The 27,833-nt window shown below is 38.7% G+C and overlaps 1 protein-coding gene across 2 annotated transcripts in view; it reads left to right on the plus strand.

Annotated features, from left to right (window-relative positions):
* Positions 1–27,833, plus strand: part of CDH2 (cadherin 2) — a 211,072-nt gene that overhangs the window by 163,150 nt on the left and 20,089 nt on the right. For both annotated transcript variants that reach the window (XM_069468503.1, XM_069468505.1), the window contains 7 exons: positions 2,826–2,963; positions 3,620–3,805; positions 6,038–6,291; positions 8,071–8,213; positions 11,241–11,474; positions 11,768–12,001; positions 13,954–14,093. In XM_069468503.1, the coding sequence (XP_069324604.1) occupies positions 2,826–2,963; positions 3,620–3,805; positions 6,038–6,291; positions 8,071–8,213; positions 11,241–11,474; positions 11,768–12,001; positions 13,954–14,093 (1,329 nt within the window). The remainder of the gene's footprint in view (positions 1–2,825; positions 2,964–3,619; positions 3,806–6,037; positions 6,292–8,070; positions 8,214–11,240; positions 11,475–11,767; positions 12,002–13,953; positions 14,094–27,833) is intronic.

Consider the following 27,833-nt stretch of genomic DNA (forward strand, 5'->3'; position numbering starts at 1 on the left):
TCTGCCGGGGTGGGGAGGCAGAGCTCAGGCATTGATGAGAGCGATGGGGAGCGGCTGTGAATACAGATGAAGCTTTGCTCACTCACCTGCCACTCACCTCCTACTGTGCACCTCATCCCCACCTGCTCTAAATTTCATGGAAGACAGTTTTCTATGGATGGGGGGGTGGGGGGGGCAGTGGAGCTCTGCCGCCCAGTCCCTAATAGGCCACGGACCGATCCAGTCTGTTGCCTGGTGGTTGGGGACCTCAGGCATAAGGGAATGAAGGGGATACCTTTGGTGCAATAGGCAAGTTTACCTATTTTAGAGAGGAAATGGTGAAGGAAGGATTGACAGCAAGCAGAGGAGTTGAGATCTGATCCCATCTAAAACAGGAAATGTAGAGATGTTTTTAAGCGGAATTCCCTTAATCAGCTGAGGGATTATGAGGGTGACAAGTCAAATTCTTAGGGAATCTAAATGTCAGTCGTTCAGAACCAGATGCCCAATGACTGAATGACGCAGGGAGCTCTAAATAATTCGGTTCTTGAAAACATAAGCTGTCAAGGCTTCCGTACTAAATGTAATATGAAAATGGAGATTATATTATTTACCAAGTGGATTTTTTTTTTTACTTGAAGAGACATCATATTTTAGAAATAACAAATGTTCTTTTGTAACCTGAAGATTTCAAGACTAGCATGAAGCAATTGGAAAATTTCGAGTATTAGCTACTGATCCCAACATTGCAGCTCAGTGGAAAATTGTATATGTTAGGCCTATACAAATGTTAAAGATTTTTGTAGAATAAACATTAGGAAAGAACTGCACCTTCATATAATATCTATGAGGCTTTTTTACTTTCTTAAAAAAATAAGCTCCAATTTTTTTTCTTTTCTTTTTTTTTTTTTTGAGAATATTCATCTGTTTCTGCACATAGCAGCTAACAGAAGTGGCATTTCCAAAGTCATAACGAGTTTTTATTTTCATGGTTTTCAGATGGGAAGCTGGACTGAATGTCCTGCAAAATTCTCTCACTAAAGTGACACTCTTAATTGGGGAAGGAAACCATTGAGAAGTGTTGTAGCCTACGCTAGCATTATAGTGAAAAATTATTAAATAAAATGAATCAACCAGCACTATTTCTTTGTAGTTCCTTTTTTATTCAAAAAAAATTTGGCATTTTCTCTTTGAGGAAGATAAAAAAACAACTAAGATAAATAACTGCTAGAGATTGGCACTTGGGTGGACAGAGACTTAAAATCTAATGTGGGAGGTGTGGCTTTCCCTCCTACTCCTTTCTTTCCTGGGCCCCTCCCTCTAACAACTAAATCAAAAGCTACAATTTGTGTCTGTTCCATCTGAGTTCCAGAAATCCCTTAAGAATGGCTAGTCATAATGTTAGCTATATTTAGAATGAGGGAAAACCACACTTTTCAGTGACAGCTTATTTTTGTATGAAGAAGTGGATTTTGTTGTTCAGAATGTTTTTAACATTTATGAGAATGATCTATAGTTCTTTTATCTGTGCCAATTTCCACAGAGATTTCAAATGATTTTAGAGCTTGTTTTTAGCTAGGTTTTCCTGATATAAAACTTTTCAGCAAGTGTCTGACTTCTTAGACAATCTCAACATTTTCTCTGACATACACTACAGCTTAATTTGGTTCCCTTTTAAAACAGTCAACCTGGAATTTGAAAGTAATGGATGCCTGTTTGATAGTGACTATCTATATGAAAATGTATTCATATCTATATGAATTAAAGGTCTGTGCTCAAAGCATTGTACATAATGAGCGTTCATGCCCAAATCTCTTGAATATGCAATTATTCAATACCTACTGTGTTCCAGGACATATCAAGGGCCAAGGATATAAACAAACCCTTTAATTTAAAGTTTGACTTTGGGCCGGGCGCGGTGGCTCACGCCTGTAATCCTAGCACTCTGGGAGGCCGAGGCGGGTGGATCGCTCGAGGTCAGGAGTTCGAGACCAGCCTGAGCAAGAGTGAGACCCCGTCTCTACTAAAAAAATAGAAAGAAATTATATGGACAACTAAAATATATATATACAAAAAAATTAGCCGGGCATGGTGGCTCATGCCTGTAGTCCCAGCTACTCGGGAGGCTGAGGCAGTAGGATCGCTTAAGCCCAGGAGTTTGAGGTTGCTGTGAGCTAGGCTGATGCCACGGCACTCACTCTAGCCCGGGCAACAGAGTGAGACTCTGTCTCAAAAAAAAAATAAATAAATAAAAAAAAAATAAAGTTTGACTTTGTTTAAGAATACCATGAATCTCCTCTATATCGTTTTGAATAATATGTACTAATGGGAATTAGAGAAAAATATTGTATCAACCCTGTTATAATAGAAAGAATATATTTATGAATATATAAAAAGAAAGCTTGTGTGCTTTATAAATTATGTATGCTTTCTTCTCCCTCTTTTGAGATTCTTCATTATCTTTAGTATCCTAAACTGGGTAGAAATTAACATATGAGAAAGTAAATATGAACCAAATGACTCGAATGCTTGATCTCAGTCTTGTGAAGTGAGGAGAAAGGTTGCAACCAGATGGAGGTTTCAGCTTAGCTGTGATTTTCACACATCTGCAGTGCGTTCCTTTCGGCGAGCAGAAGTGAATATACACAGTTAAATCTCTCTAGACAAGGCGCAGACCTGTGCTTCGTAAGTTAAAGTAAACTCCACTTGGGAAATTTCAAGTCATGTTAATCAGAATGAATGATGTTGTGCTCTCTGCTGTGTAATAAAGAGCCATTTACGGAACAACTGTTATGTCTTCGTGAGGAATTAGTTTCATTTAAGTTGTTATCTTTATGTCTTTTTAGAAAGTGCAACAGTATACGTTAATAATTCAAGCCACAGACATGGAAGGCAATCCCACGTACGGTCTTTCTAACACGGCCACGGCCGTCATCACGGTGACAGATGTCAATGACAATCCCCCAGAGTTTACTGCCATGACAGTAAGTACAGCCTGTCACTCACACAACTTTGGGTCTGTGGTCCATTACTGAGAAGTTTTGTCATGAATAATAAATGTATTAAACAGAGGTGGAACTTGCTTCATCTAATAGCAGAATGGGTACTGACTCAGACATTTCTGTCACCAGGGCTTTAAATAAGGCCCAAGTAATTGGTTTCCTCATGGCCTCCAAGTCCACTGTTAAAGTTATTGAAATATACTGCCTGGAAAAAATGTCCTAAAGAGACTGTGCTGTTATAACAAAATACTTGAAAATATTTTCAGGTGCATGAACTATATGACTTATTTATGCTACTTTGTCACCATATAATTATCTATATCTGGAGTAAAAACATTTCCCACAGACAAATCCTTTCCCCCACCTCACATTCATCACCCAGATACTCACAAATGGATGCTAATTTTAATATTAATGAACCTGTAACGTAATTTGGGAAAAAATGGACTGCTGAAAAATGTTATAGTATTTTTAAAGCCAAACATAAACGCTGTGGGTACCTACATTCCCAATCTCCTCATTTAGGGTAGACAGGAAAGATTTTAATGGGGCAGTAAAATCGGGCAGTGTGGTCATTAGGACAAGCTGTCTTGCGTGGTCCGTGTCGCTCCTCTGACTGAGGTTTGTCTTTCTCACAGTTTTACGGTGAAGTCCCTGAGAACAGGGTGGACGTCATAGTAGCTAATCTAACTGTGACAGACAAGGATCAGCCCCACACGCCAGCCTGGAATGCAGTGTACAGGATCAGCGGTGGAGATCCGACAGGACGCTTTGCCATTCAGACCGACCCAAACAGCAATGACGGGCTCGTCACCGTGGTAAAAGTAAGTGTTCCTTGGGCCACTGATCTCTCTGACAGCTGCTCAGCAAAGACCAATATATGCCTCCCTGCCCCATTATTTTGCCATTGAATCATAGAGCTTTTTTTTTTCCCCCAAACATCTCTAGATGTGGAATTCATGTATATTGGACAGGTTATGTGTTGTTTAATTTATGTTGAGACTCTCACGTTATCATTGACATAAGATTGCTTTTAAATCAGTTTGGACAGTTTTACCAATCTGAAGACAAGACTGACCTCAGCAATGTGAACTATCAGTGTAGTCGATATATTAGTGATATATCACATTTTGAGGTTTTGATCACCATTGATAGCTGTTGGGAATGAGGCATCACACCTGCCGTGCTCATGTCTACAGCAGTTTAGGTAGTGACCAAACCAGAAAATATCACAGAGGTAAAATGAAATGAGTAGGCTGGAAGAGGGCCTACATTTTTTAAAAAAGGTTTTGCATTTCCAAGGCTATTTTTAAATGCTATTTTCCAGACTTTAAGAAATTGGTTCTTGTGATCTTTAATTGTCAAAAAAGGACCAAACAAGACAATTGCATGTTAGAAACAGAGGGGATGTTCTTCAGTTATAATAAATTCATAGCTATAATGTGAAAGCCCTTGAAAGTGAATGTCCCTTCCTTTTAACCACCTAATGATGATATTTACTTCTTTGCTTCCCACCCACTCTTGATTTGTAAGTGAACCCAAAAGTTGGCCTTACTTAGAAAGGTGCACTAAGGTGCTAGTACCAAGAATTATGTGTATGGGTGAGTAGAATGGGGTGGGGGTTGGAAACTCTCTGAAGACACACAGCAAGGTGATCCAGAATACCAGCCCAGAGCCCAGCTACCTGTATTGGAATCCCACTCTGCCCTTGACGCCTCATGTGATCATGGCTGGCTATTTGATCTCTATAAACCTCAGGTTCCTCATGCAGAAAGTGGGGCTTATGATAGTACCCAAGTCTTAGCATTGCTGTGAGATATAAATGAGCTTCATACACATTAAAGGACTTAGGCCTGTGCAGATACCACTTAGCATAAATAAATGTTACATCAGGGGTGTTTAATGTGGCTAATGAAACCATTCAAAATATTATAGTCTTACTTCCTGGCTTCTCTCCTGTCGTGTCATGTTTAAAATACTTGAGAAAGGAAGTTGAATTGGGGATTTTAGAGCGAGAAGGAAAACGATATGTTTGAAGACATGAGGAGGAGGTCTAGAGTAAGAAACTGGTGCGGTTTGTGCTGATAACGTGGCTTTCTCTTGGGCTTCACCTCTTGATCATTGTCAGGCTACCAGAGGTGGCACGAGAGCCCTGGTTGCTCTTTTTTTTTTTTTCTATTACTGCACAGTAGTGCTTATTTTCACCTCCTCTGGAAGGTGATCAAGTGAAATCAAGAGTGAACATCTGGTCATTTGACTCCTGGTAACATTTCTGGTGACAGCAGGAGTCAGTGAACTTTGGAAGTTAATGTTTACATGAAGGGTTATTTGTACATTGCATTTATCTAGGGTGGTGTTCTTAGATTTGGGATTTTTACAGACCAGTAAAATACCCAGAATTATTTTTGAAGACGGCAGAACTTTATAGTTTGCTAAGAAAGGGAAAGTGAAAAACATCTGTCATGTGAAAACACTATTATTTTAAAAAGGGTGTGTTTGTGTGTACATGTTTGTACTGCAAAATGTGTACTTCAGATTATGAAAGATATTTTAAAATCAAATAAATTTGGCTTTATTTTTTTAAAAAATCACAGTTTTTGGTTTTTGGTTTTGTTTTCTTTAATTCATTACATACTGATAAAAGCTTTCTTGGATGAGGAGTGATCTTTATTTATACCAGTGTTTAAGAGTACAAATTTAGACTATCACATTGTCACTTGACTTTTCATTATTTAGTATTTTGGGTCAACAATGCTGTTTTTAAGAATAATCAGGTTTCTGTATGTACTTAAATAAATGAATCTGTGCAGTCGTCATGTGCATTATTTTGTGAACATAAATCTTCAAAGTAGATTTATAAATAGGTTAAATGGGATAAATATTTTGATCACTGATCATGTTAATGCAGGTTTTCCAGAAATTTGAGAGGAACCTTATGTAGTAAATTAAAAAAAATTTATTTTTTAGAAATGGAGTTGATGGAAGAATAAACTGCAGAATGCAAATATTCTTATTTCCTGCAAAAATATGGTTTCTCTTTTTTTTTGTTGTTGCAGCCAATTGACTTTGAAACAAATAGGATGTTTGTCCTTACTGTTGCTGCAGAAAATCAAGTGCCATTAGCCAAGGGAATTCAGCATCCACCTCAGTCAACTGCAACTGTGTCTGTTACAGTTATTGATGTGAATGAAAACCCTTATTTTGCCCCAAACCCTAAGATCATTCGCCAAGAAGAAGGCCTTCACGCCGGTACCATGTTGACAACGTTTACTGCTCAGGACCCAGATCGATACATGCAGCAAAATATTAGGTATGAAATGCCATTTATAGTGTGCTTTTATCATTTACATCATGTTCTATGCTGTGCATAAAATTTTTTTCAATTTACTATTTGAGTAAGAAATTTTCATTGGAACCAAAACTACTTATTACAAGATAATTTAAAATTCTCTGATGCATTTCCTCTCAGTAAATTCATGACTGTATTAGATAGGAAATACAAGAATGGAACTACTCGTGTATTATTTGAAGAACAAAAATTGTCTCTTGCCTTCTTTGTTTCTGCCACCTTTCCTTTTTTAAAGAAAATATTTAATAATTATTTAGCCTCTGCCTTTATACCAAACACCACAAAAGGTTCTACAGTGAGTAAATGAGAAACTGTCAGAGGCTTATAACATTTATCTCTCCTCCACGCATCGTGAAGAAAAGAAAGCTCTTGCCAAAACCAAGATCTAAGAGCTAATTATTTTCATCCCTTACCTGTACAGTAGTTATTAGACTTATAAAACATATCTATAAAGATTTCCAACCTCAGCAAAACCTAATTTATCTTTCCTGATACAGGAGTAAATGGATGGCAGAGCCCACCCCACAGGACTGTTATCCATAGCTAGTGATGATCATTTTTAGGATGAGCTTATATTTTATTTGACTTCTTGTTTTTTGGGGGGGTTTTTTTTTTTTTTTGAGACAGAGTCTTACTCTGTTGCCCGGGCTAGAGTGCCATGGAGTGAGTCAGCCTAGCTCACAGCAACCTCGAACTCCTGGGCTCAAGCGATCCTCCTGCCTCAGCCTCCCGAATAGCTGGGACTACAGGCATGTGCCACCATGCCCGGATAATTTTTTCCATATATATTTTTAGCTGTCCATATAATTTCTTTCTATTTTTAGTAGAGACGGGGTCTCGCTGTTGCTCAGGCTGGTCGCGAACTCCTGAGCTCAAACAATCCACCGCCTCAGCCTCCCAGAGTGCTGGGATTACAGGCGTGAGCCACCATGCCTGGCCTATTTTAATTAGCTTCTTATAGAACCGCTGCTAACAGATAACTGCAAATGTTCTCCATTTCTCTATATATCGAAATCCAGATAGTTAAATAGCCAATTAATAGATGCACTGAAATCCTATAACTTTTACCTCTCAAAACATAGCATATTTTTCCTGTCTATAAGTTCATTATCCATGCTTGAAAATTTTACCCCTACCCTGCCTGAATCAAAAAGGAATTTAAGCTAATAAATCCACTGATACAGACTCATGACTGGGACTTCCTTGGAAAGGGTGTAGATCTGAGGCTTGGCCCAGTGTGGAACCCAAGTAGGAATGGGATTATGGAGATCTCTCTCCAGTGTGGCTTCATCTCTACAGTGACAAGACGGTAAAATGTTTTACGATTGTTCTGTGATATGAAATCCAGTCTCTATTATAATTTCTCTTAAGTCCTATACATAAGGGCTACTGCTTATTTAGGAGGTGTATTTGAGCTCTTTTATCTGCATCACTGATATCTGTTGGCATGGACAAGAGCCCAAAGAGATCTGTCCAATCCACCTTAGCCCACAATAGGGAGACTGTGCCCCTCAGACACCTATAGAATGTTTCCTGTGTGTCTGACCAAACACAGCCTTGACGTGCCTCCCAGATCACTGCCACAGAAATACTTTTCTACGCTAAAGCTGTATTTCCAACCATCGCCTACAAATATACGAGTTAATGAGCTGGTTGCATTTGGAATTCAACCTGTAAAATATGCTTTATTTTTTAGCTTTCATATCAAAAAATTAAACTTGCTGCATTTCCATTTTATAGATACACAAAATTATCTGATCCTGCCAATTGGCTAAAAATAGATCCTGTGAATGGGCACATAACTACAATTGCTGTTTTGGACAGAGAATCGCCAAATGTGAAAAACAATATATATAATGCCACTTTCCTTGCTTCTGACAATGGTACGTAATTAAATGTGTTCACTGTATTCTCCTGTATGTTCACTGTATTCTCCTGTATGTTGATTAAAGAGAGTAGATGCACAGGAATACATGCACTGGAGTTGCAGTTTTCTAAAAAACTCAATTGCCTAAAAAACTGACCTTTATTATTCTAAGGGCTCAACTTTTATTTTCCATTTCCAACGGGCTTTCTACTACCCTGTCTTCTGTAATGAACGTTCTCAATGTCCATGCACCTTCCCTCTTGGCCTGGTACTATGATTATAAACCTTCGTTGTCTTACTGCCCTGACACACCTTGATACCTTGAGTCTATCTTCAGTGGCCCTAAGGCACAGTGTTTTTTCAGTTGGTCCTTTTATATCTCTTCTAGTCAGTCTGTTTGCTGTCATCAGTATGCATGTCTCTAGCAATCTTCCTTTTTCTAATTCCCTGCTTCTGTCTGCCATGGGCCAGGAAACTCTTAATTTTGTGCATAAATTGAGATAAGTGAGTAGAGAGCTTTAGGGTGTTGGTTTTGGATCATATACTTTGGCACCCTATTTTTTTTTTTTTCCTTTCTGAGTCTCTGCTGGGTTTTAATTGGTAGAGATTAATAGAGGAGCACTTTTTTTTTTCTGCTATGTAAGATAAAAGGGACTTATGTAAACCTGGTGATGGGCATATTTTACTTTGTTAACTCTCAGTGTGATGTGTGTTTAAGAGTGCAAGCTCTGGAGTCTTGCCTGACCCCCTGGGTCCAGACTTTAGCTCTACTACTTTCTAACTGTGGGATTGGCAATGAGGTTTTAAATCTCTTGGTTTCCTTTTTTGTTAAATAGCTATAATGTCATTAGTACCTAAATCATAATGTTTTGAGAAACATATAATTGTTTCTATATAAAGCATTTAAAACAGTGCCTGATGCAAGCTAATCACTCAACTATTTCTATTATGTGTTCATTGTTTCAAAATTGAATCATTTATATATATATTTTTTTATTTTATTTTGAGACAGGATCTTATTCTGTCATCGGGCTAGAGTGCAGTGGCACCATCATAGCTCACTGCAACTTCAAACTCCTGGTCTCAAGCAATCCTTCTGCCTCAGCCTCCCAAGTAGCTGGGACTATTGGTACACTTCACCACAGCTGGCTAATTTTTCTATTTTTAGTAGAGGTGGAGTCTTGCTCTTGCTCAGGCTGGTCTTGAAGTCCTGATCTCAAGCGATCCTCTTGGCTTGGCCTCCCAAAGTGCTGGGATTACATGCATGAGCCACCATGCCCAGCCCATATCTATATTTAAAAATATTTTTAGTGTTAAACTGTGAATGTTAGCATTTAATAAAATAGGTTTCAATTTGGTAGCTAAGATGTGCAGTTTGAGAAACATTAACTATCAATACTTTTGATAAGAAAATTTCAATGAAGCTTTCCACATCCCGTGTAACAAGATTCAATGAGATTATTATCTGTAGTAAATCTACTTGGTGACAGGGCCAAAGCAATATTTCTTATACTTTCTAATGTAGGGCCTCCTGTTCAAATGTTTAGAGTTGTAGCTTTGTAGGAATACCTTCTGCCATAATACATCAAAGCATAGCATTAGCATCTATGTTATGCTTTTTTGCCATATATAATATTAATATAGGCAGTAGCTTTCCTCTACAGTGGAACTTAAAGTAATACATCTTCAACCATGATACTGAGATTTAAAGAGCCATAAAATTATATGTATGTATGTTGGTTATGAGTTACAGCCAGATTTCTCATTCATTAAGGTGGATTGTTTTCTAATCGAAAGAGCATTTGATATGGGAGAGAAGTGAGCTGTTAAATCTATGTAGGTGTGATGCTTTGCAAATGCACTTGACTTTATATCACAAGACTGAATTTGGAGGCCCAGTTCTGCTGCTTGATGATTGGGCAAGCTCTTATACTCTCTGTACCTTAGTTTCATTATTGATAAATCGTTTTGCTGGTTGCCTATTCTATAAAGTTGTTGTAAGAGTCTAGAAATATTCAATGTGATAATAAATATGAAAGTCGCTTAAACTATAGAGTGTCATGATGGTCATGGTGGTAGTAGAATATTATAACAGCCACAGTACCCCTCCACTTTAACTCTCCCTGCTCTCCGGACCATCATGTTCCTCAAAGAGCTTGGTAGAGATTCCTCCCAATCCCTATCCTTAGGACTGTGTGTGTGTGTCCACCTTTCTAGTTGCATGACTTTGGGTAGGTCACTTAACTCTGGGCTTCACTATCATTATTTATAAAATATTTATAATATAGCAGAAGCCAATTCACTTTGGCTAGATTATCATATAACGTGGTAAAGACAGCATTTCATACTAGAATGAGAATGGATTTGGGGCAGACCAGTCCTTAGTTACAGTCTATCACTTCTAACAGTGTATGGCCAAGAGCAGTTTACAGACACTCAGATTCCTCATCTGTTTAAACCTGCTTCATGGGATTACAATGAAATAATTTATGTAGAGCAACCTAATAACTTTCTCAAGCAGGTAGTAGGTTGGTCAATAAACATCATTTCTTTTCCCCATGGTGTTTCTTCCCAAGATAACGTCTGTGGGTTCACTATAGTATCCTGGTCTGGACATTCTTTCAGTAGGTCGTAGCTGTGTTGAAGCTTTAAAAGTATTCTTATGTTTTTTCGTACACATGCCTTGGTTCCGCACCAAAAGAGTGGGGTCCACAAGACCGTGAGCCCTGTGTTCTGCATCTCTGGAGGAGTGTGGCCTGAATGGGCCCTGAGTGATAGGCGCATGGCATGGGATCCCACAGCAGGGGCATTCTTTGTCACCGTGCTCAGCTCCTGCAGAGCAGCAGTGGCAGCTCAGGGTCATTCTAGAAGGGAAGCAAGAGGTAGCTTTGCTCTGGAAACAGTTTGTTCAGATGCTGTGGCAACTAAATTTTTTTCAAAGTTACACAGTGATAAGGGTGAGAAGCTTTGAGAATTCCATCATAATTGAGACTCGTTGGAGAGAACTGTTCAGCACCGGCTTGTGATTTTTCTCCCTTTTAAGGAATTCCTCCTATGAGTGGAACAGGAACGCTGCAGATCTATTTGCTTGATATTAATGACAATGCCCCTCAAGTGTTACCTCAAGAGGCAGAGACTTGCGAAACTCCAGACCCCAATTCAATTAACATTACGGCACTTGATTATGACATTGATCCAAACGCTGGACCATTTGCTTTTGATCTTCCTTTATCTCCAGTGACTATTAAGAGAAATTGGACCATCACTCGGCTTAATGGTAAGAACAGGTTAATTATTTGGATATATGTGCAATTGAGACGTTTGAAGCCTGGTATGAAAAGTTAATTTTTATGTGCTTCATAATCTTCTCATTAAACATATTTTAAAAGCTACTGAAAGTTTAAATAAGATATTAAAAGCCTTTAAAACCCAAAAGTTCTTTATAATGCCGCATAGTTGTCATCCACTTTATGTATACTATTAAGTAGTAAATATAGTCTGGAAAATGTTGCGTGTTTTTCATCATGTTAGGTATTAACTGTCAAGCCATATTTTTCCTTTTTCATATAGGTGATTTTGCTCAGCTTAATTTAAAGATAAAATTTCTTGAGGCTGGTATCTATGAAGTTCCCATCATAATCACAGATTCGGGTAATCCTCCCAAATCAAATATCTCCATCCTGCGCGTGAAGGTTTGCCAGTGTGACTCCAACGGGGACTGCACGGATGTGGACAGGATTGTGGGTGCAGGGCTTGGCACAGGGGCCATCATTGCCATCCTGCTCTGCATCATCATCCTGCTCAGTGAGTACTCGAACTGTCTTTTACATTTCAGTTCCTCTTGCTTCTGGGACGTTCAGCGAAGTCACTTGTTGCTGTTGCCTGGCACAGTAATCCCACAACTCTCTTTGGCCTCTGAGCATTTTCTTGCCAATCATATGTGGGACAGCCAAGCCCACTTTAGAATGAAAAAACCCCCTGGGCATTGTTTCAGGCACTCACAGTTTTGCAGCAAGCCTCATCAGCAGGCCTCCTGCCTGCTCTCTCACCCTTTTCCGACGGTGATTGCTTGGGGCGCGGTAACAAACTCTTTTCATAGAAAAATGTTAAACAGTCCCAAGTTTGAGCACTTATCTTATGATTTGAGTATGAATTTATAGCCCACAGTTGATGATTTAGGAAAATAAGTAGATTGCTTTCCTTCACTTTCCTTCGTATAAAGTGCAGTCAGCAACCTGCTCCAGTCATGCGAGCGTCAAGGTATTTGTTTCTGAAGGGCTGCGTAAAATAGTGAGATTGTACTTCACATACAGCACATTTGATAATAGAAATGATTACACAGCTCAATAAATTGTCTGCCTTTAGAGTAAGTGTAGATTAAGGAATTGCTCCTTTCTTAAGGTACTTTGCAATCTTCGGTTCAATGGAATGCAAAAAATTAACCACTGGAAAGTACTTTAGGAACCACTTCTAAGTATGCAGGTTAAAAGAATAAATTGCCTGGGCCCTGAGTTTTATTGTGGAATAGCAGCAGGACTTAGTTTATTGCATGATCATGCTATGCACCAATCACTTTCTTGAAAATGTTGGCCATTTCTTTTATGTTTTCTCCATTTCTCCAGAACAAGTGTTCTGGTAATTTAGAATTCTGTCCCTTTATTCTAAGCAATTACTATAGAAGCCTGAGCATTTTTTACTTCCTGTGTGGAGACTACTTTGGCTATAATTTGAAACCTGCATGCTATACTAATAATCCACTTGCTAGGTTTAGCCCTGGAACAATGGCAAATGAGATCATGTTATCTGGCTTTAAAAGGAGGATATTTACTTTTATGGCCAATAATAAAAATGTGCTCAAATCGGAGTCATTAAATCTTTTGCTTCAGGATGTAAACTGATACCCCCCGATCTTAGACAGAATTTGTTCATAGATGTGCACTTTGGGACATGCTTCCATTTCAACTGAAATGTGCCATAGATGCCAATCTTATCAAGAAAGACTTAGGTGTGATGGATGACAGCAATGAAGAAGTGACTTTGGCATTTTGAAGGAAAATGAATTGGTGCTGATTTTAACATCAACTCTCGGGAAAATTTACGGTTCTAGACCTGGCACAAAATGTAAAGCACGAAAGCCTAATGTTATTTCAGTGCTGAAACTAATCCCCCAGCCTTCTTGGCTGAAACATGCAGTTTGATACGGAAGGGAATGCAGAATAGTGAGGCAGAACCACGCTGGCCTCTGGGAGTCAAAATCCTCAGGATCCAATTGCTGACCCGGTTCCAAATTACTACCCAGGTCGTCTAGGCAAGCCTGTCCCCCTGGAGAAGTGCCAGCCTCTGTAAATTTGGGAGTATAACGATGACTGATCAACCTGAATAAAACAGCAAGTGACAATTTAACTTACTGCTGTTTTGTGTCCTTAGAATTTACAGAGCACTCTATTAAGGGCATCTGTCCTCTAGTAAGTCGAAGTGAAGATAGAGAAAGCTATTGTCCCCAAGTGGAGGTGATAAAACTGAGGACAGGGAGCTTCACCAAGTGAGTTTTCAGTGCAGCAGGGACTGGAACGCACCTGCACACCCTAAACAGTGCTTGGGCCACCTTTCTCTTATCTCAATGTGAGGCCAGAAATAGATAACCGAGTGAAAGATGCTTTACAAGCCTTGGACCCATGTAAGGGATTAGTGTCGAATACGATGAGTAGGTAGGTCAGGCTTTAAAAATGACAATATTATGTATTTTTGCTATTCAGTCCTCGTTCTGATGTTTGTGGTATGGATGAAACGCCGAGATAAGGAACGCCAGGCCAAGCAACTTTTAATTGATCCAGAAGATGATGTAAGAGATAATATTTTAAAATATGATGAAGAAGGTGGAGGAGAAGAAGACCAGGTGAGCAACATTTTAAATCCCTTTAAAAAGAAATGTTATGATCATATAAAATACATAGCAGGAAGTGTTAATACGCACAATAAGAAAATAGTATCAGGTTCTCTTTCTGTTATCAGTCACTTGGTGAATTCTTTCCTATGTTCGTTGCACATTTCTTGAATTTTTTTCCAATGTGCCAAATGTCATTGTGTTTATTTTGTAAGAAAATCATTAATACTGTTTCAAGGAGTCTAGGATTTAAACCCAATTCCAGTTGTATTTGTACTAATAAAAACATTTTTAACAGTTTTTGTTCATTGGATAACCAAAATAGAACTAAAAGTAGCTTCTGCATTGGATCTAGATATTTATATGTATGGTAGAAAAAGCACTAACACTGTTCATTCAACAAATGGGTAAGAAGCAAATCCAATATTCCAGGCACTATTTTAATCCCTGAAGATATCTTAGTGAGCAGAATTAACAAACATCTGCCCTCAAGAGTCTTACTTTCTTGAGAAATGTTAAAAGTTAGAGGCAACATCTAATTCATCTTTGTGTCTATAACGTCTGTCATGGACCTTGGCTCATAGTGGTTGCTCAATAGATGTCAAAATTGCCTTCCGGCTGTTAAATAACGTGAGCTCCCGTATCATTGTATGCACATGGGACAGCATACTTGGTTATGGATAAGAATGACCAATAAATGGAAGACAAAGATCTCCATCTGCTCTGAAGCAACATTTTAGATGCTATCATAGCTGACATTTATAAGGCCTGTACTGCATGCCTGGCATTCTGCTGAGTACATTAAGTGCTGCTGTTTCTTAAATCTTTGAAACCTGTTGTATTAGTGCTGTGAATAGTTTCCACTTTTGTAATAGAAAACCCAGGCTGACTTCTACAAAGTCATACCCCTAGGAAGTAATAGATGCAGCATTTGAATGCAGGTCTGTCTGACATTACAGCCTGAATTAACTACTGTGATATAGTTCCTCTTGAAATCTTGTGGAAGACAGTAATATAATCCATGAGAAATCGCTATGACAGGTAATTTTTAAGATACATTTCATAGTTATATCATTTCTACTTACTAATGCAAATGTCAGGGACAATAGGCTGAAAAAAAACCCCGAATTCTTGGGTTTTGCATCATTATCAATAAATTAAAATGTACTCTATCTTAAGTGCCTATGTAGACATTAGTGATAGGGCTGTGAATTAAATAAAAGCAAATTTTCATGAATGTATTTTTCCTCCTCCACTCCTTTGAGGAAATGACATATCCCTTTTTGTTTTACAAAGCACATTTACATCAATTATTGTTTAATCTTCGTGGCAGCCTGTTAGAGTTTTCCATTTTACATCTGCGGAAAGTTGTGTGATTTGCTTTCAGAGTTTGCAATGGGCAGAGCCAGAACTCGGGCCTTGTGTTCTGATTCCAGCACCTGTGCTTGGTTTATAATACCTCAACTGTCTCATTTAGAAGAGATGCGTATTTAAAATATATTGAAACTTGACTCATGTGTTTAAAGCTGTTTTGAATACTGACTAATTAAAGTGGCTCTATAAATATACTTTAGGGTGTTTTGCTTATAGATGTCTTTGACTATTAAAGTTCATGTTTGGATTAATCCTTTGATTAATCTATCCTTTCACTTTTCTAGGCTTTGTTCAAGATCAACAAACATATATTGATCACATTCTCTCATAAATCTTCTTCTTCCCGTACTTTGTTTTTCATGTCATTATGCATAATTTTCAAGGCAGAAACCTAAATGCGACTCAATGTAGCTTCAGTAAAAATGATGATAACTAGAGAGACACCAATAATTACTGGATGCTTCACAAAATTGGAGGCCCAGAGGGGCAAGAACCAAGATAGTTCTCAACATCTTAGGGACTATGCTAGTTTAATCTTTCTTCTTTCTCCCTACCAATCCCTTCAATAAATTGTTCAATAAGTCTTTATTGTTGCAATTATCTTAAGAAAGACTTACTTCATTTATTAACTTTATCCTCTTAGACTGTGCTTCAAATCAAGTGATAAAACTTACCTATTGCAAGATTTGTTAAAATCATCATCGTACATCTTCAACTTCTTCTTTTCCTGATCTCTGAAGGGATTTTTGTTTTGTTTTGTTTTGTTTGTTTGCTTGTTTGTTTGTTTTGCTCCCAGCTAAACTCTTGAGCATGAATGTGCTGTTTCCTACCCACTTCCCCAGTAGTCCAAAGATTTTTCTAGAACCTTCTCTGTATTCTTTTATGGGTTTAATTTTTTTTTATTTGGTACTAATCTTCCTGTAGTATCTTTTTGTAGCCCCTTGATTCTTTGATGTCATTTTGGTCTAGATCCAGACCCTCTGGCCATCTCTGATCCTCTGCTGTGATTTCCGTATGTGCTTCTCATTATAGACAATTGTGACAAAATTACATAATGGGCTTTTTATGCATCTAATCTTTCCCTCAGAACAATGGAATGAAGTATGTGGTGTTGGAATGCTACACCAAGGGTTCTGTCTCCTCTACCTCTAAAGCGGTTCGTGCAAAATCCATTCACTTATTCCCGTCTCCAAGGCCACTACCCTCACTTACCTCCATCCTGCAAGCGCTTTGTTGCGGGTGTCTTGTCTCTGCTGTTACACCCCCTTCCACTCTCTGGAATTCATCAAATCTAAACTTCTTCCTTAGCATCACAGCTCTTCGGCCCTGTACCCAGCCTTTGGTGTACCCCCTCAGGCAGTTGGGAAGGCCTGTGGGAAAGAGTTGGTGGCAGACGCCCTTAGGATGTGAATTTCTCAAGCCGGTCCACTCGTGGTGACTATGTTTCCTTCAAAGTATAGCTGATTTGTCCTCATGGATTTTAGTGGCAGATTTTTTTCTTCTGCCTCTTTCTCCTCCTCTGGGAATAAGAGCAGCTATGGGGCTTCTTTCTCCTAAAAATGGCTGTCAGTTTCTGTATTTTCATTTAGTTAGGCCTCATTTTGTTCTTAGCCTCAGTTTGCTCTTTGGTGTTAGAGTGTGAAAAATCATCTCCGGACTTTCCGTATCGCAACCAGAAGCAGAAGGCTTCCTCTTAAACAAGACTGTAACCACCACTCATACCAGCAAAGAACATTTCCAGCTCCATAGCTGCTTCCGTTGTCTCCCGCAACAGGCAGCGTGCCCTCTGCCAGAAGTAACCAGTCCTTTTTATTCCTATCACTGTAGATTAGCATTCCCTATTTTTGAATTTTATGTAAATAAATTTTATGTAGGCTTCTTGTTACTCACCATTCTATCTGTGAGAGTCATCCGTGTCATATACAGAAGTAGGTCATTTTTGACATTGCCAAATAGTATTCTGTTGTGAGAATTAACCACATTTTAGTTATGCGTTCCATTACTCTTGGACCTTGGAGTTTATCCAGTTGGGTTATCATCGGTAAAACTGCTATGAACATTGTTGTGCATTTTTCTGGTGCATTTCTCCTGGTGTGTGCACAGGAATTGGATTTCTAGGTCGTGGAGTGTGTGTATGGGCCGCTACCAGTTTTCTGAAGTGATTGTACAGTGGATACCACCCCTCCCCACGGTTGTGTATGTAAGTTCTTACTGCCCCACATTGTCTTCTTCACTAGCACTTGGATTTCTTTCAGTCTTTTTAAACTTTAGCCACTCTGATGATATGACTCTAATTACAATTTAATTAGGGTATTCCCGATGATTTATTTAGCCTTTTGATATTTTCTTTCATGAGATTTCTGTTCAGACTGTTTTTCTACTTTCCTATTGGATTGTCTGTCTTTGTCTTATTGATTTATTAGGTCCTAATTTATTATAGATATGCGTTATTTGTCAGTTAAATGTATTGTAAATATTTTCTCTCATTCTTTTTTACTGTTTTAATTATGTCCTAAGATGAACAGAAGTTTTTAATTGTAATGTTACCCAATTTATCAATTTTTTTTCCATTATGGTTAGTGATCTTGTATCCTAATTTAGAAAAACAACTTTGCCCCAAAGTAATGAATCCTCTCCCCTAAAATTTATCCTCATATTATCTCCTTGAAGCTTTTTTGTTTTACTTATCATATTAAGTCTGTAATCTATCTGTAACTGATTTTTCATTTGGCATAAAATGTAGATCAGGACTTTATTTTTCTTTATGAATATCCAGCACCACCTTTTAAAAAGGTAACCCTTCACTACTGCATTGCAGTGGTTTTATTGTCATGAAGCAGGTAATTATATATGTGTGGCTCTGTGGGTTTAGCTGTGTGATGCTCTGTGCAGTGCTACCTGTTCTATTTGTCGATTCTTGGGCCAATCCTATGTTGTTTAAATTACTGTAGCTTTTGAATGTCTTGATATCTGATAGCCTAAGTTCTATGACTGTATTCATCAAGATTTTTTTTTTTTTTTTGAGATTTTTGGAAGATCTTCTTTTAGTTTTTTTCCTTAAGAAAAAGAAACCATTTATTTAATTATCTTATGTTTTAAGTATATTTAATCCAAGGACTTCATTTTCTAAATAGATGTTATCGCTTTCATTCTAAAATCTTAATCAGTTTTTGAGTTCAGCTTTATCAAATACACTGTATTTATTTTCCATAATTCACATGTAGCTCCCTGTTAGAAATTTTATTTGTTTCTAGTATGTGTTAAGCCTTTTTTGAAATGGAATATGATTCATAATTTTCATTAGTTTCTTGAAAATATCATCTCTTTACAACAATGGATCTTAGAAATGAGACTGGTGCCATACTGCATTCTGGACAAGTTTTAGGTGATTTTTATTACGCACATGCTGGTATTTTACCGAGCATGTGTGTTACCTTAAGCTGTGGATAGGGATTGGGCTTTAGTAGGTGAACATGACTTGTGGTATCAGGCACTGGTCTGGTCTGCTTCATGTCTCAGCTGGACAGCCTCAAAGAATCATTTTTGCTGTTGCTGAATAGTATTCCATTGTAAAAATTAACCACGTTTTATTTATCCAGCTTTAAAGGTTGGAAAAGTCTCAGAGTTAGTTGAGGTTGTAGGTGGATGCCAGGTAATGACTGCGATTACAACAAGGGCAGGTCTATAGCAGCAGTCTCAAGAAGATTAGCCTGAAGCTGATTTAGCCAGGATTCTTATTCGTCCTGCTAAGACAAAATATCCTTCTTACCAGCAGCTAACTGATTCGAAGGAAAACAAAGCAAAACTGTCCTTTAAGGCAACAGGTCTTATCTTCTCTACCTTTGATTAGCATCCCTAGCTGTTTAAGTTGTATGCCAAGGTGTACAGTTTGCGAATTTCTTTAACAAAACAAAAAGGGAAAAGAAAGGAAAGAACCAAGTAAGGGAGGGAGGGAGGAAGAAAAAGAGGACAATCTCTATATCTGTTTTTCTTATCTTGTGTATGGTAGACTTTTATTAGAGCCTGTGGAGCTTTTATTCAAGCCTTTTAGTATAATGTCCAGTCTCTTTTCAGAGGGTGAGTTTCCTTCTTTATCTACTTCACTGCTGTAAACAGCAGGGCTTTTGCTGGTTAGTAAGACATGTTTAATTACTCTCATTAGTAAATGTCCTTCAGTGCCCTTTTGGCCAATGGGGTTGGTTGCAGATACACTATCTGCAATGCACTTTCAGATTCAATGAATCTGCAGATACACTTTCAATGATTTTTGCATCTAGTTCCTTCCATATCAGCGTCACTAATAAAATCAGGGTGAATGTACAATAGAGCTGATAGCTCACTTTCCCTGGGACCATCTCCTTTTAGCCCCAGAATAGGAAACAGAAACTGTTAGCTTCCTGCTCTTTAAAGCTTAGGCTTAGTTATGATTATTCTGATTATTAAACATTTATCAAGTGTGTACTCTGTTTACAACACTGACTTTAAAAACGTCTACTGAAATCACCTAACACTAAGCAGCATCTTTCTCTATAATAATAGCAAAAGCTATTGTTTGGTGTACCCTATGGATTAGGCACTGTACTAAGTGCTTTAAATACATTATTTTATTTGCCCTTCACAGTCGTACAGCAAAATAGGCATATATTGTTAGAAATGTCAACAGTGAAGAACTCAAACTCTGTAAAATAATTTAAAGAGGTTTATTCTGAGCTTAATATGTGTGACCATGGCTTGGGCAGCCATGCCCAAGAAGCCTTGAGCAAGTGGTCCCCATGGTTGGGTTACAGTTTGATTTTGTACCTTTAGGGAGACAGTAATTACACATAAAATCATAAATCAATGCATGTAAGGCCTACATTGGTTGAGCCCGAAAAGGCAGGACATTTTGAAGCTGGGGGCTTACAGGTTATAGGTGGGTTTAAAGATTCTTTGAGTTGTAATTGGTTAAAAAAATGAAGCTTTGTCTAAAGGTTTGGCATGTTTTAAGTTAAGATAAGGATGTCTGTTAATCAGAGACAAGCCACCAGATATGGACACATATTGACACTCAAGTGATCTATTAAGTAAATTGATGACTTGCAGGTGTGGTTTAACCTCTGTCTTACATGGCCTTAGGCCTGTTAATGATTTTGTATCTTATTGTTAAGAATAGTAACTCCAAAAAGGGACAGGGCATAACTAGATATGTCTGACCTCCCTTTTCCTCATGGCCAAACACTCAGCTTTAAGGTTTTCAGGGGTCTCCTTGGCCAAGAGGGGGTCCAGTCAGTCAGCTACGGGGCTTAGGATTTTATTTTAGTTTATCGAAAGTAGCAAAATGGAGTTTAAATCCTTGTCTCCCTGAATCCAAAGAAGATAGTGTCTACAATATCGTATCCTATGCTTGGGCAAAGCTCATGCTCAACCAGGCAAAGAAAACACTGACTTTCAGGAAGCCGCCTGAATTCACCAGAAGGCTCTCTCATCCTCAAAGTAGACCCAGCAGCTTCCTCTGGTCTCAGAATTTGACCTTGAAAATGTACCATTCCCAAGACCTTGGCCTGTTGTGAGAACTCTTGATCTGTGAAAGGAGGTGCTGCTCTTCATGCTGGGTGGTTTTGCAAGTGACTATCAGCAGACACTAGGACCTTTAGACCACAAAGGGCTCAGGGGAGTAATCCCAGCCGTGAGGGATCAGGGCTTGTGGTCTCCACAGGCAGAGTTAACTCATCAGAGACTGAAGCTGACACTGGGCAGAGCAGGTCACGACAGGAGGCTCAGCGGCTACTTGAAGGTTCCAGGTCGGTTTTCTTTTCATCACTCTTGGATTCGTAGCCCACGTGGTCCACTGGTCTGTCTTCTCAGACTCACTGCGGTCGCACCATCACAATGGGCTCCGTCTTCTCTCAGTCTCTCCGGACAAGGCCCAGCACCTCCTAGGCTCAGTAAACCCTGTAAGGTTCACATTCCAGGACTGAGAGGACTCTGCTTGAATTGGCTTTTTAAGTTTTAGAGACTGACCGGGGGCTAGTTCTTTTTGGCATCTGAGATGGTTCTGAACTCTCAGAGAAAGTACCTCCATAGTTTGGGCTGCTGTAACAAAATACCATAAACTAGGTAACTTATAAACAGCACAACTTTATTTCTTATAGTTCTAAATGGTGGGAAGTCCAAGATCAAGGCACCAGAAGATTCCGTGTCTGCTTACGGCTCACTCTGTGCTTCATGCACCGGTATCTTTTTGCTGTGTCCTCACGTGGTGGAAGGGGCAAGTAGGCTTCCTTGGTCTTATTTATAAGGGCACTAATCACATCGTGAGAGCTCCAACCTCATGACCTAATCACTTCCTAAAGGCCCCAACTCTTTTTTTTTTCTTGAGATGAAGTCTGGCCATGTTGCCCTGGCTGGACTCAAACTCCTGGGCTCAAGCGATCCTGCCACCTCAGCCTCCTGAGTAGCTGGGACTACAGGCACACACCACCACACCTGGTTAGCTAACTTTTTAATTTATTTTGTAAAGCTAGGAGGTTTCACTATGGTGCTTATGCTGGTCTCCAACTCCTGCCCCCAAGCAATCCTCCTGCCTTGGCCTCTCAAATGGTGGGATTACAGTCATGCCCCAACCCACCTGGCTCCCAGCCTTAATACTGTCGCACTAGGGGTTAAGTTTCAACATGTGAGTTTGCGGGGGGACACAAACATTCAGAGCATTGCAGTATCTAATACCAACCCAGATGGTTTGGGAGACATGTCTGAAACATAGATTCTGTGTCACTTTAAAGTAACAGTTCACAAACTGGGGATCTTTTCATACACAGTCCATGGCTGTGTTTTATTTAACTTGCAGAGTTCAAAAACTGACAATAATCACATAAAATTCTTGATTCCCAATCCTTTGAAAAAACTGAAAGATCTAGAAACATGGCCCGAATTCTGCCAACATAACAATTATTGGAAACAAAAGAGAAGCTCTGTCTCTTTAAGCAGGGCAATCATGTTCCAGTACATTTTTTTTTTTTGCATCATACCAGATTTATTGTTTATTGATCTATATTATTAGCCTGTATTTTATAGATACTTATTTTTTGCAGACCCTGATTAAATTATACATTAATAATTAGGCTTTGGATTAACAAAAACAGATTTCTACAAGGAAGAGGTAGATTTCTAGGCTAGTTTTCTACAGAACTGGAATAAGAGAGAGGGAGGATTAGCCACAGAAATATATTTAGCCAGATATATTAGTTAAAATAGACTAGCTGCTGTAACAAATTCTATTTCAGTGAATAGAAATGTTAGTCTAGTTGCAATGTTTTTCTGCCTTACTCACAGTAATTAGGTTTCAGGTCTTGGGCATTTGGGGTGGAGAAGGGTGGTCTGGGAGCAAGGGTGTCAGTGGCTCTCCGGTCTTCCGCACATGACTTCCAAGGTCATTCTAGCCATATGTATATGCAATTACTCAATGACAGCAGGGCACGGAGGATGATTTATAGGCCAGGCCCCAGAAGTGGCACATCACTTTCACTCCCAGTTCCCTTTGTGCCTAGAAAGGAGAATAAATGGCTTCAGAGATGAGCTGGAAGTCTCTACCACCCCTGGGTTAGGTACTTGAGTTCAGAGACTCTTCCTGGAGATTCTGTGAGAACAGCATTTACCCCACCCACAATGGGTGGCATTGTTCTGACCCATCCCTGGAAGCCAGAGGGTTTCAGGTCCGTGGACACAGAGGGATAGGGTAGGTAGCAACTCACAAAGCCACACACCACATGGGCATGACCAATGGTACGTAAAGCTCCCCAGAAACCAGGGATGGCAGCTCTCCTTTATCTGGAGAAAACTTCCAGTACTTTCTGTGATAGTAAAGTCTTCTTGATCGGGATCCAGCACCGGTGCATGTAAGGAATCACATATAGTTTCATGATAAACGGAGTCACCATAGGAGTTCCTTTTAACAGCCTAGGTTTCCAGAACCCAGAAGTTCCCCCCTGCAATTGCTGTATGAGTGTCCATCGAATTTTTTTACAATGAAATTGATTTTTTATGTGATTTATGGAAATTAATCTCAACATTTAAGTAGTTGAGATCCCTAGCGTCTCAATGACACAGAAAGCACACTCGGCAGAGTGCAGGTGCCTGAGGTGGGGTTAGAACCCACAGTTCTGTGACCTGGGATTTGGCTTTAAGGAATGGGGACTTTGAAGTTCGATGACTTAATTTCTTCTCTCATTACCCCTCCACTTTGCATTTTAAACTGCAGTAGGATTGGACTGCCTGAACCTCTATGCCCGTACCATGCTATTTCACCCTTTCTTGACTTGTTCCATGTCTTCCCCTGTCTAATGCTTTCTAGTCATCAAGATCCATCTCAAGACCTCTTGTCTTGGGGTCCCAGGCCTAATAAAGTGTCTCTGCTCTGTGCTCCCACAGCATCCTTGTCTACCTCTATTTTGAGCTTTTCTGTTTAGTCCTGGTCCTGACCTTAAGCTCTACAAGGGCAGGGACTTGTCATATTCATTTTTTATTCCAGTATCTGGGACAGTTGGCCCCTGGAAGGCGCTCATAGAATGTTAGTTGAACTGCACTGGCCTTCTTCCTGCATCTCTGACTTAGTTTGCAACTCTGTCTGCAGGGTTAACTGAATCAGTACACCCCTGATAACTTTATTTTCATCCTTTGAGATCTCTGATGTCTTCAGGAAATGATAGCATTCATAATTGCTGGCATTCATTACTTGTTCTGTGTCAGGCACTTTGCTACACTCTTAGTTCGTGTGTCCTTGCAGTGTTCCTGACAACCTATGAAGGAGACACTGCTATGCATCTAGCTTTAAAACCCAGGTCTCTGTGACTGGCGAGTTCAAGCTCTTATGCAGTGTGCTGGAGGTCATGTGATAGGTGTTTTATTTAGTCTTGCTGGTCTATCAGCAGGCAGGTGTTACTGGGGAGGGCCAGCTAGGCTAGGTGCTTGGCCACAGTTTATTAAATGACCACTGGTAAACTGACTTTAGAATTGGCAAAGGCTAAGACACAATTAATTGATTAAGCTTGCAAAATTGACCACATTTCGACATTAACAAAGTTAAAATCTGGAGAAGCAATCTGAGCAGCCAAGATACTTTGCAAAAAATCTGGGTATACAATCTGGACAACAGGAAGTAAAATCTAAAATCCAGGCAGCATGCCTAGACAGAGGGAAGGGGCACAGGTACAAGAAAGCCCCTTGAGACCAAACCAGATACTTTCTTGAGACAAGAGATCTCTGCTTGAGCCAGAGGATCTCTGTGAACTTCCTGCCAATCTCAGGAACCAGCCTCAGTGTGGGCAGCCAAGCCCAACCACTTGACTCAAGTGGAGGATGAAGCTGTATAATTCAACCATGGTATATTTGATTCCTTGAAATAATTGTTTTACAAAGTCATTCTGCTTTATAAGCAAACTAACAGATGGCTGAATCTGGACATAACTGTGGAGACCACTTTAAACATTTTTATTGTTGGCTAAAGCACAGTCTGTTAAATGATGTTCCCAAGTTATTCATCCATTTTTATCCACCTGCAAATACTAATATGTATTAGTTATTGAAAGAACTATATTGATTTCACAAAAGGAAAGTTTCACCACAGACGGGGTTAGTACATTCTCGTTCCCTTTTTGCATGCTATTTTCAAAACATTTGTGGCCCGATGACATATATTGGTAGGCTGTAGATAGCATGTATTCTGAACTGGTTGGCGTCCATTCCCTCCTGGTTACTATTTTTAATGTGCACATGATTTACTCTTTTGTTTGCTACTCCTTTCACTCCATGTGAATGAACATAATATTTTATGTAATTTATTTTAATATTCATTTTTACTGGCTAATTATAAGTTTACTATATTTAGTTTTAGGGGAGTAAATAGTTATCCCTATCCCAGTAATAACAATGGTAAAAATTGGAATGCCAAGTATGTATTAGCACTTCGGGGAAGAAAGCTAAGTTGCTAACATGCGGTAGGCCAATGTTCCACCAGCTGGCAAATCCAGGAACTGCACATTTTTATACAAATAAAGTTTTATTGGGACACAGCCATGCACCATGCCCATTGTGTACATATTGTCTGTGGCTACTTTCGTGCTTCAGTGACAGCAGAATTGAGATATTGTGAGAGACTTTATAGCCCAAAAAGCCTAAAATATTTACTCTCTGGCCCTTACAGAAAAAAGTTTGTTAAACCTTATTATAGTTTTATGCCATTTAATGGAGTCCTCGTTAGCTTTTTTGGCCAAATGTTGAATACTATTTTTTAATACATGTGCGCTTTTCTTTTTAATTGTGGTAAAATACACATAACATTAAATTTGCCATTTTAACCATTTTTAAGCATACAACTCTTTGGCATTAAGTTAATTCACAGTGTTGTGCAACCATCACCACTACGCATCTCCAGAATTTTTTCATCATCCTAAACAGAAACTTGGTACCTATTAAACACTAACTCATCATTCTTCCCCCAAGTCTCTGGCAAACATGATTCTACTTTCTGCCTCTCTGAATTTCACTAATCTAGATACTTCATCTAAGTGGGATCATACGATTTTGTCCTATTGTATGTGTGTTTGTTTTATTTCACTTAGCGCAGTATCTTCAAGGTTCTTTCATGTGTCAGAATTTCCTTCTTTCCTAAGGCTAACATTCCATTGTATCAAAGGTTGAATACTATTAAGGTCAGCACAGGAAATTTATGTAATCTGTTCAGGGTTACACAGTTAAAATATGATGGGAGCCAGGATTTGAATCAAGGTACTCTCACTTCAGAATTCATTTTTAAAAATTAAATGTTATACTCCCTTTGCTGTATTGATTTTATGTGTAAATTTATCTTAAAATGAAAAATATTCTTTGGGAATTCCCTAAGTGATATGTCATAAACTAGGGAAGGATTTTGATTCTCTACCGCCATATTCCCAACCAAATGTTGTCATTTCTCCATGGCCTATTTTATGTTTCCTCCAAGATCAAATAGTAGGTCATACTGAGATAGAATGACTTTGAACATCATCCGATTGATGACATGTTGTTTTTGGTAAGGAGAAAGAAGTAGGAGCTTAAGGTGAAAACATAGAACTCATCATGCATTTAGATGGCTATACTTTTGTCTCCCAAGACCCGCAATGCTTGGAAGGGTTAAGAAATGAGTTCATTTTTATAGGGCTGTAACTAGATTGCATGGAAAGAATGGGAAATTACCAAAAATAGGAGAAAAAAGATATTTCAGATTTCAGAGGACTCATAAAAGCCCAAAGGCTCTGTGTATGCACATCTTCTCTTCTTCCAGCAGTACCTACTTCACAGCTACTACCACCTTCACTTTCCATATTTTTTGTAATACTTTAGATATTATATTAAGCTTCTATTATTTTTAAATGTGTCTTTTTAAAAGGCATTAGACTAAAGGCTCTATGAGCTCAATAACTAAGTCTGTGACCCAAGAGATGCTTAGGAAAATATTTGTGCAATCAAATTGAATTGAATTGTATATTTGTTGCATTTTTCTGAAAGAATAAGCCATCATTTTACAATGGAAAATAAGTTGTGATAAGATTTCAACAGTTCCAGTTTCTAACATACAAGCGTAATTTTACACCAAAGAATAAACCTGTAGCTCATTCACAATTCTGAAAACAGGTAGCATTTTAAAAGGAACTGTGATAGCACAACAGAAACAGTAAGCCACGGGCCCAGAAACGATGACTATGTTACCTCTTCTGACTCAGCCACCTCCCTTATGAGAAGTGAAAAACTGGCTACCAGTGAGATTAAAATGTATATGAAAATAGAGAGTGCGGGGCCTCCATCTGTATATTTTAAGTCCCCAAGTTATTTTATTTCTATTAAGTTTATGATTCAATCCAGAAAAGCTTTTAGCAAATCTTTTATTTGGGGGGACTTTAATAATCCATAGAATCTACTTAGTTTTCCACATCATTTCGCCTGTGTAAATAGTTACCATCATAACTATATTTCTCTTGGAAGAAAATCAGGTCATAATGTAATTTACATAAAGCTTGCCAGGGTATTTGACTTACTTGTCAGCAGTTGTATGGTAATGTGTTGACACCTTATCACTATTTTATTCAATTATTTTAATGCCAGGAGCAATAGAGGGAGAGATGCTAATGTTCTTCTCTTCTGCCTTCCATTCCTTTTTGTGTCCCTCTGAAGAGTTTTCTTGCCAGTGCCACAGTCAGCTTTTTTCCAGATCCTTTTTTTTTTCTTTAGGAATTTTGTCCATTTACTTTCATGTGAGTGTTTTTATTTCTCTCTGTCACTCAGTCGTGAAACGTTAAGAATGTTTACCTTATCTATATGGGAATTTGAAGGTACTTGCCTTTGCTACTGTTAAAGGAAAATTTTCCA

Source organism: Eulemur rufifrons, chromosome 5, assembly GCF_041146395.1.
Source record: "Eulemur rufifrons isolate Redbay chromosome 5, OSU_ERuf_1, whole genome shotgun sequence".
In the NCBI taxonomy this organism is placed as follows: Eukaryota; Metazoa; Chordata; class Mammalia; order Primates; family Lemuridae; genus Eulemur; species Eulemur rufifrons.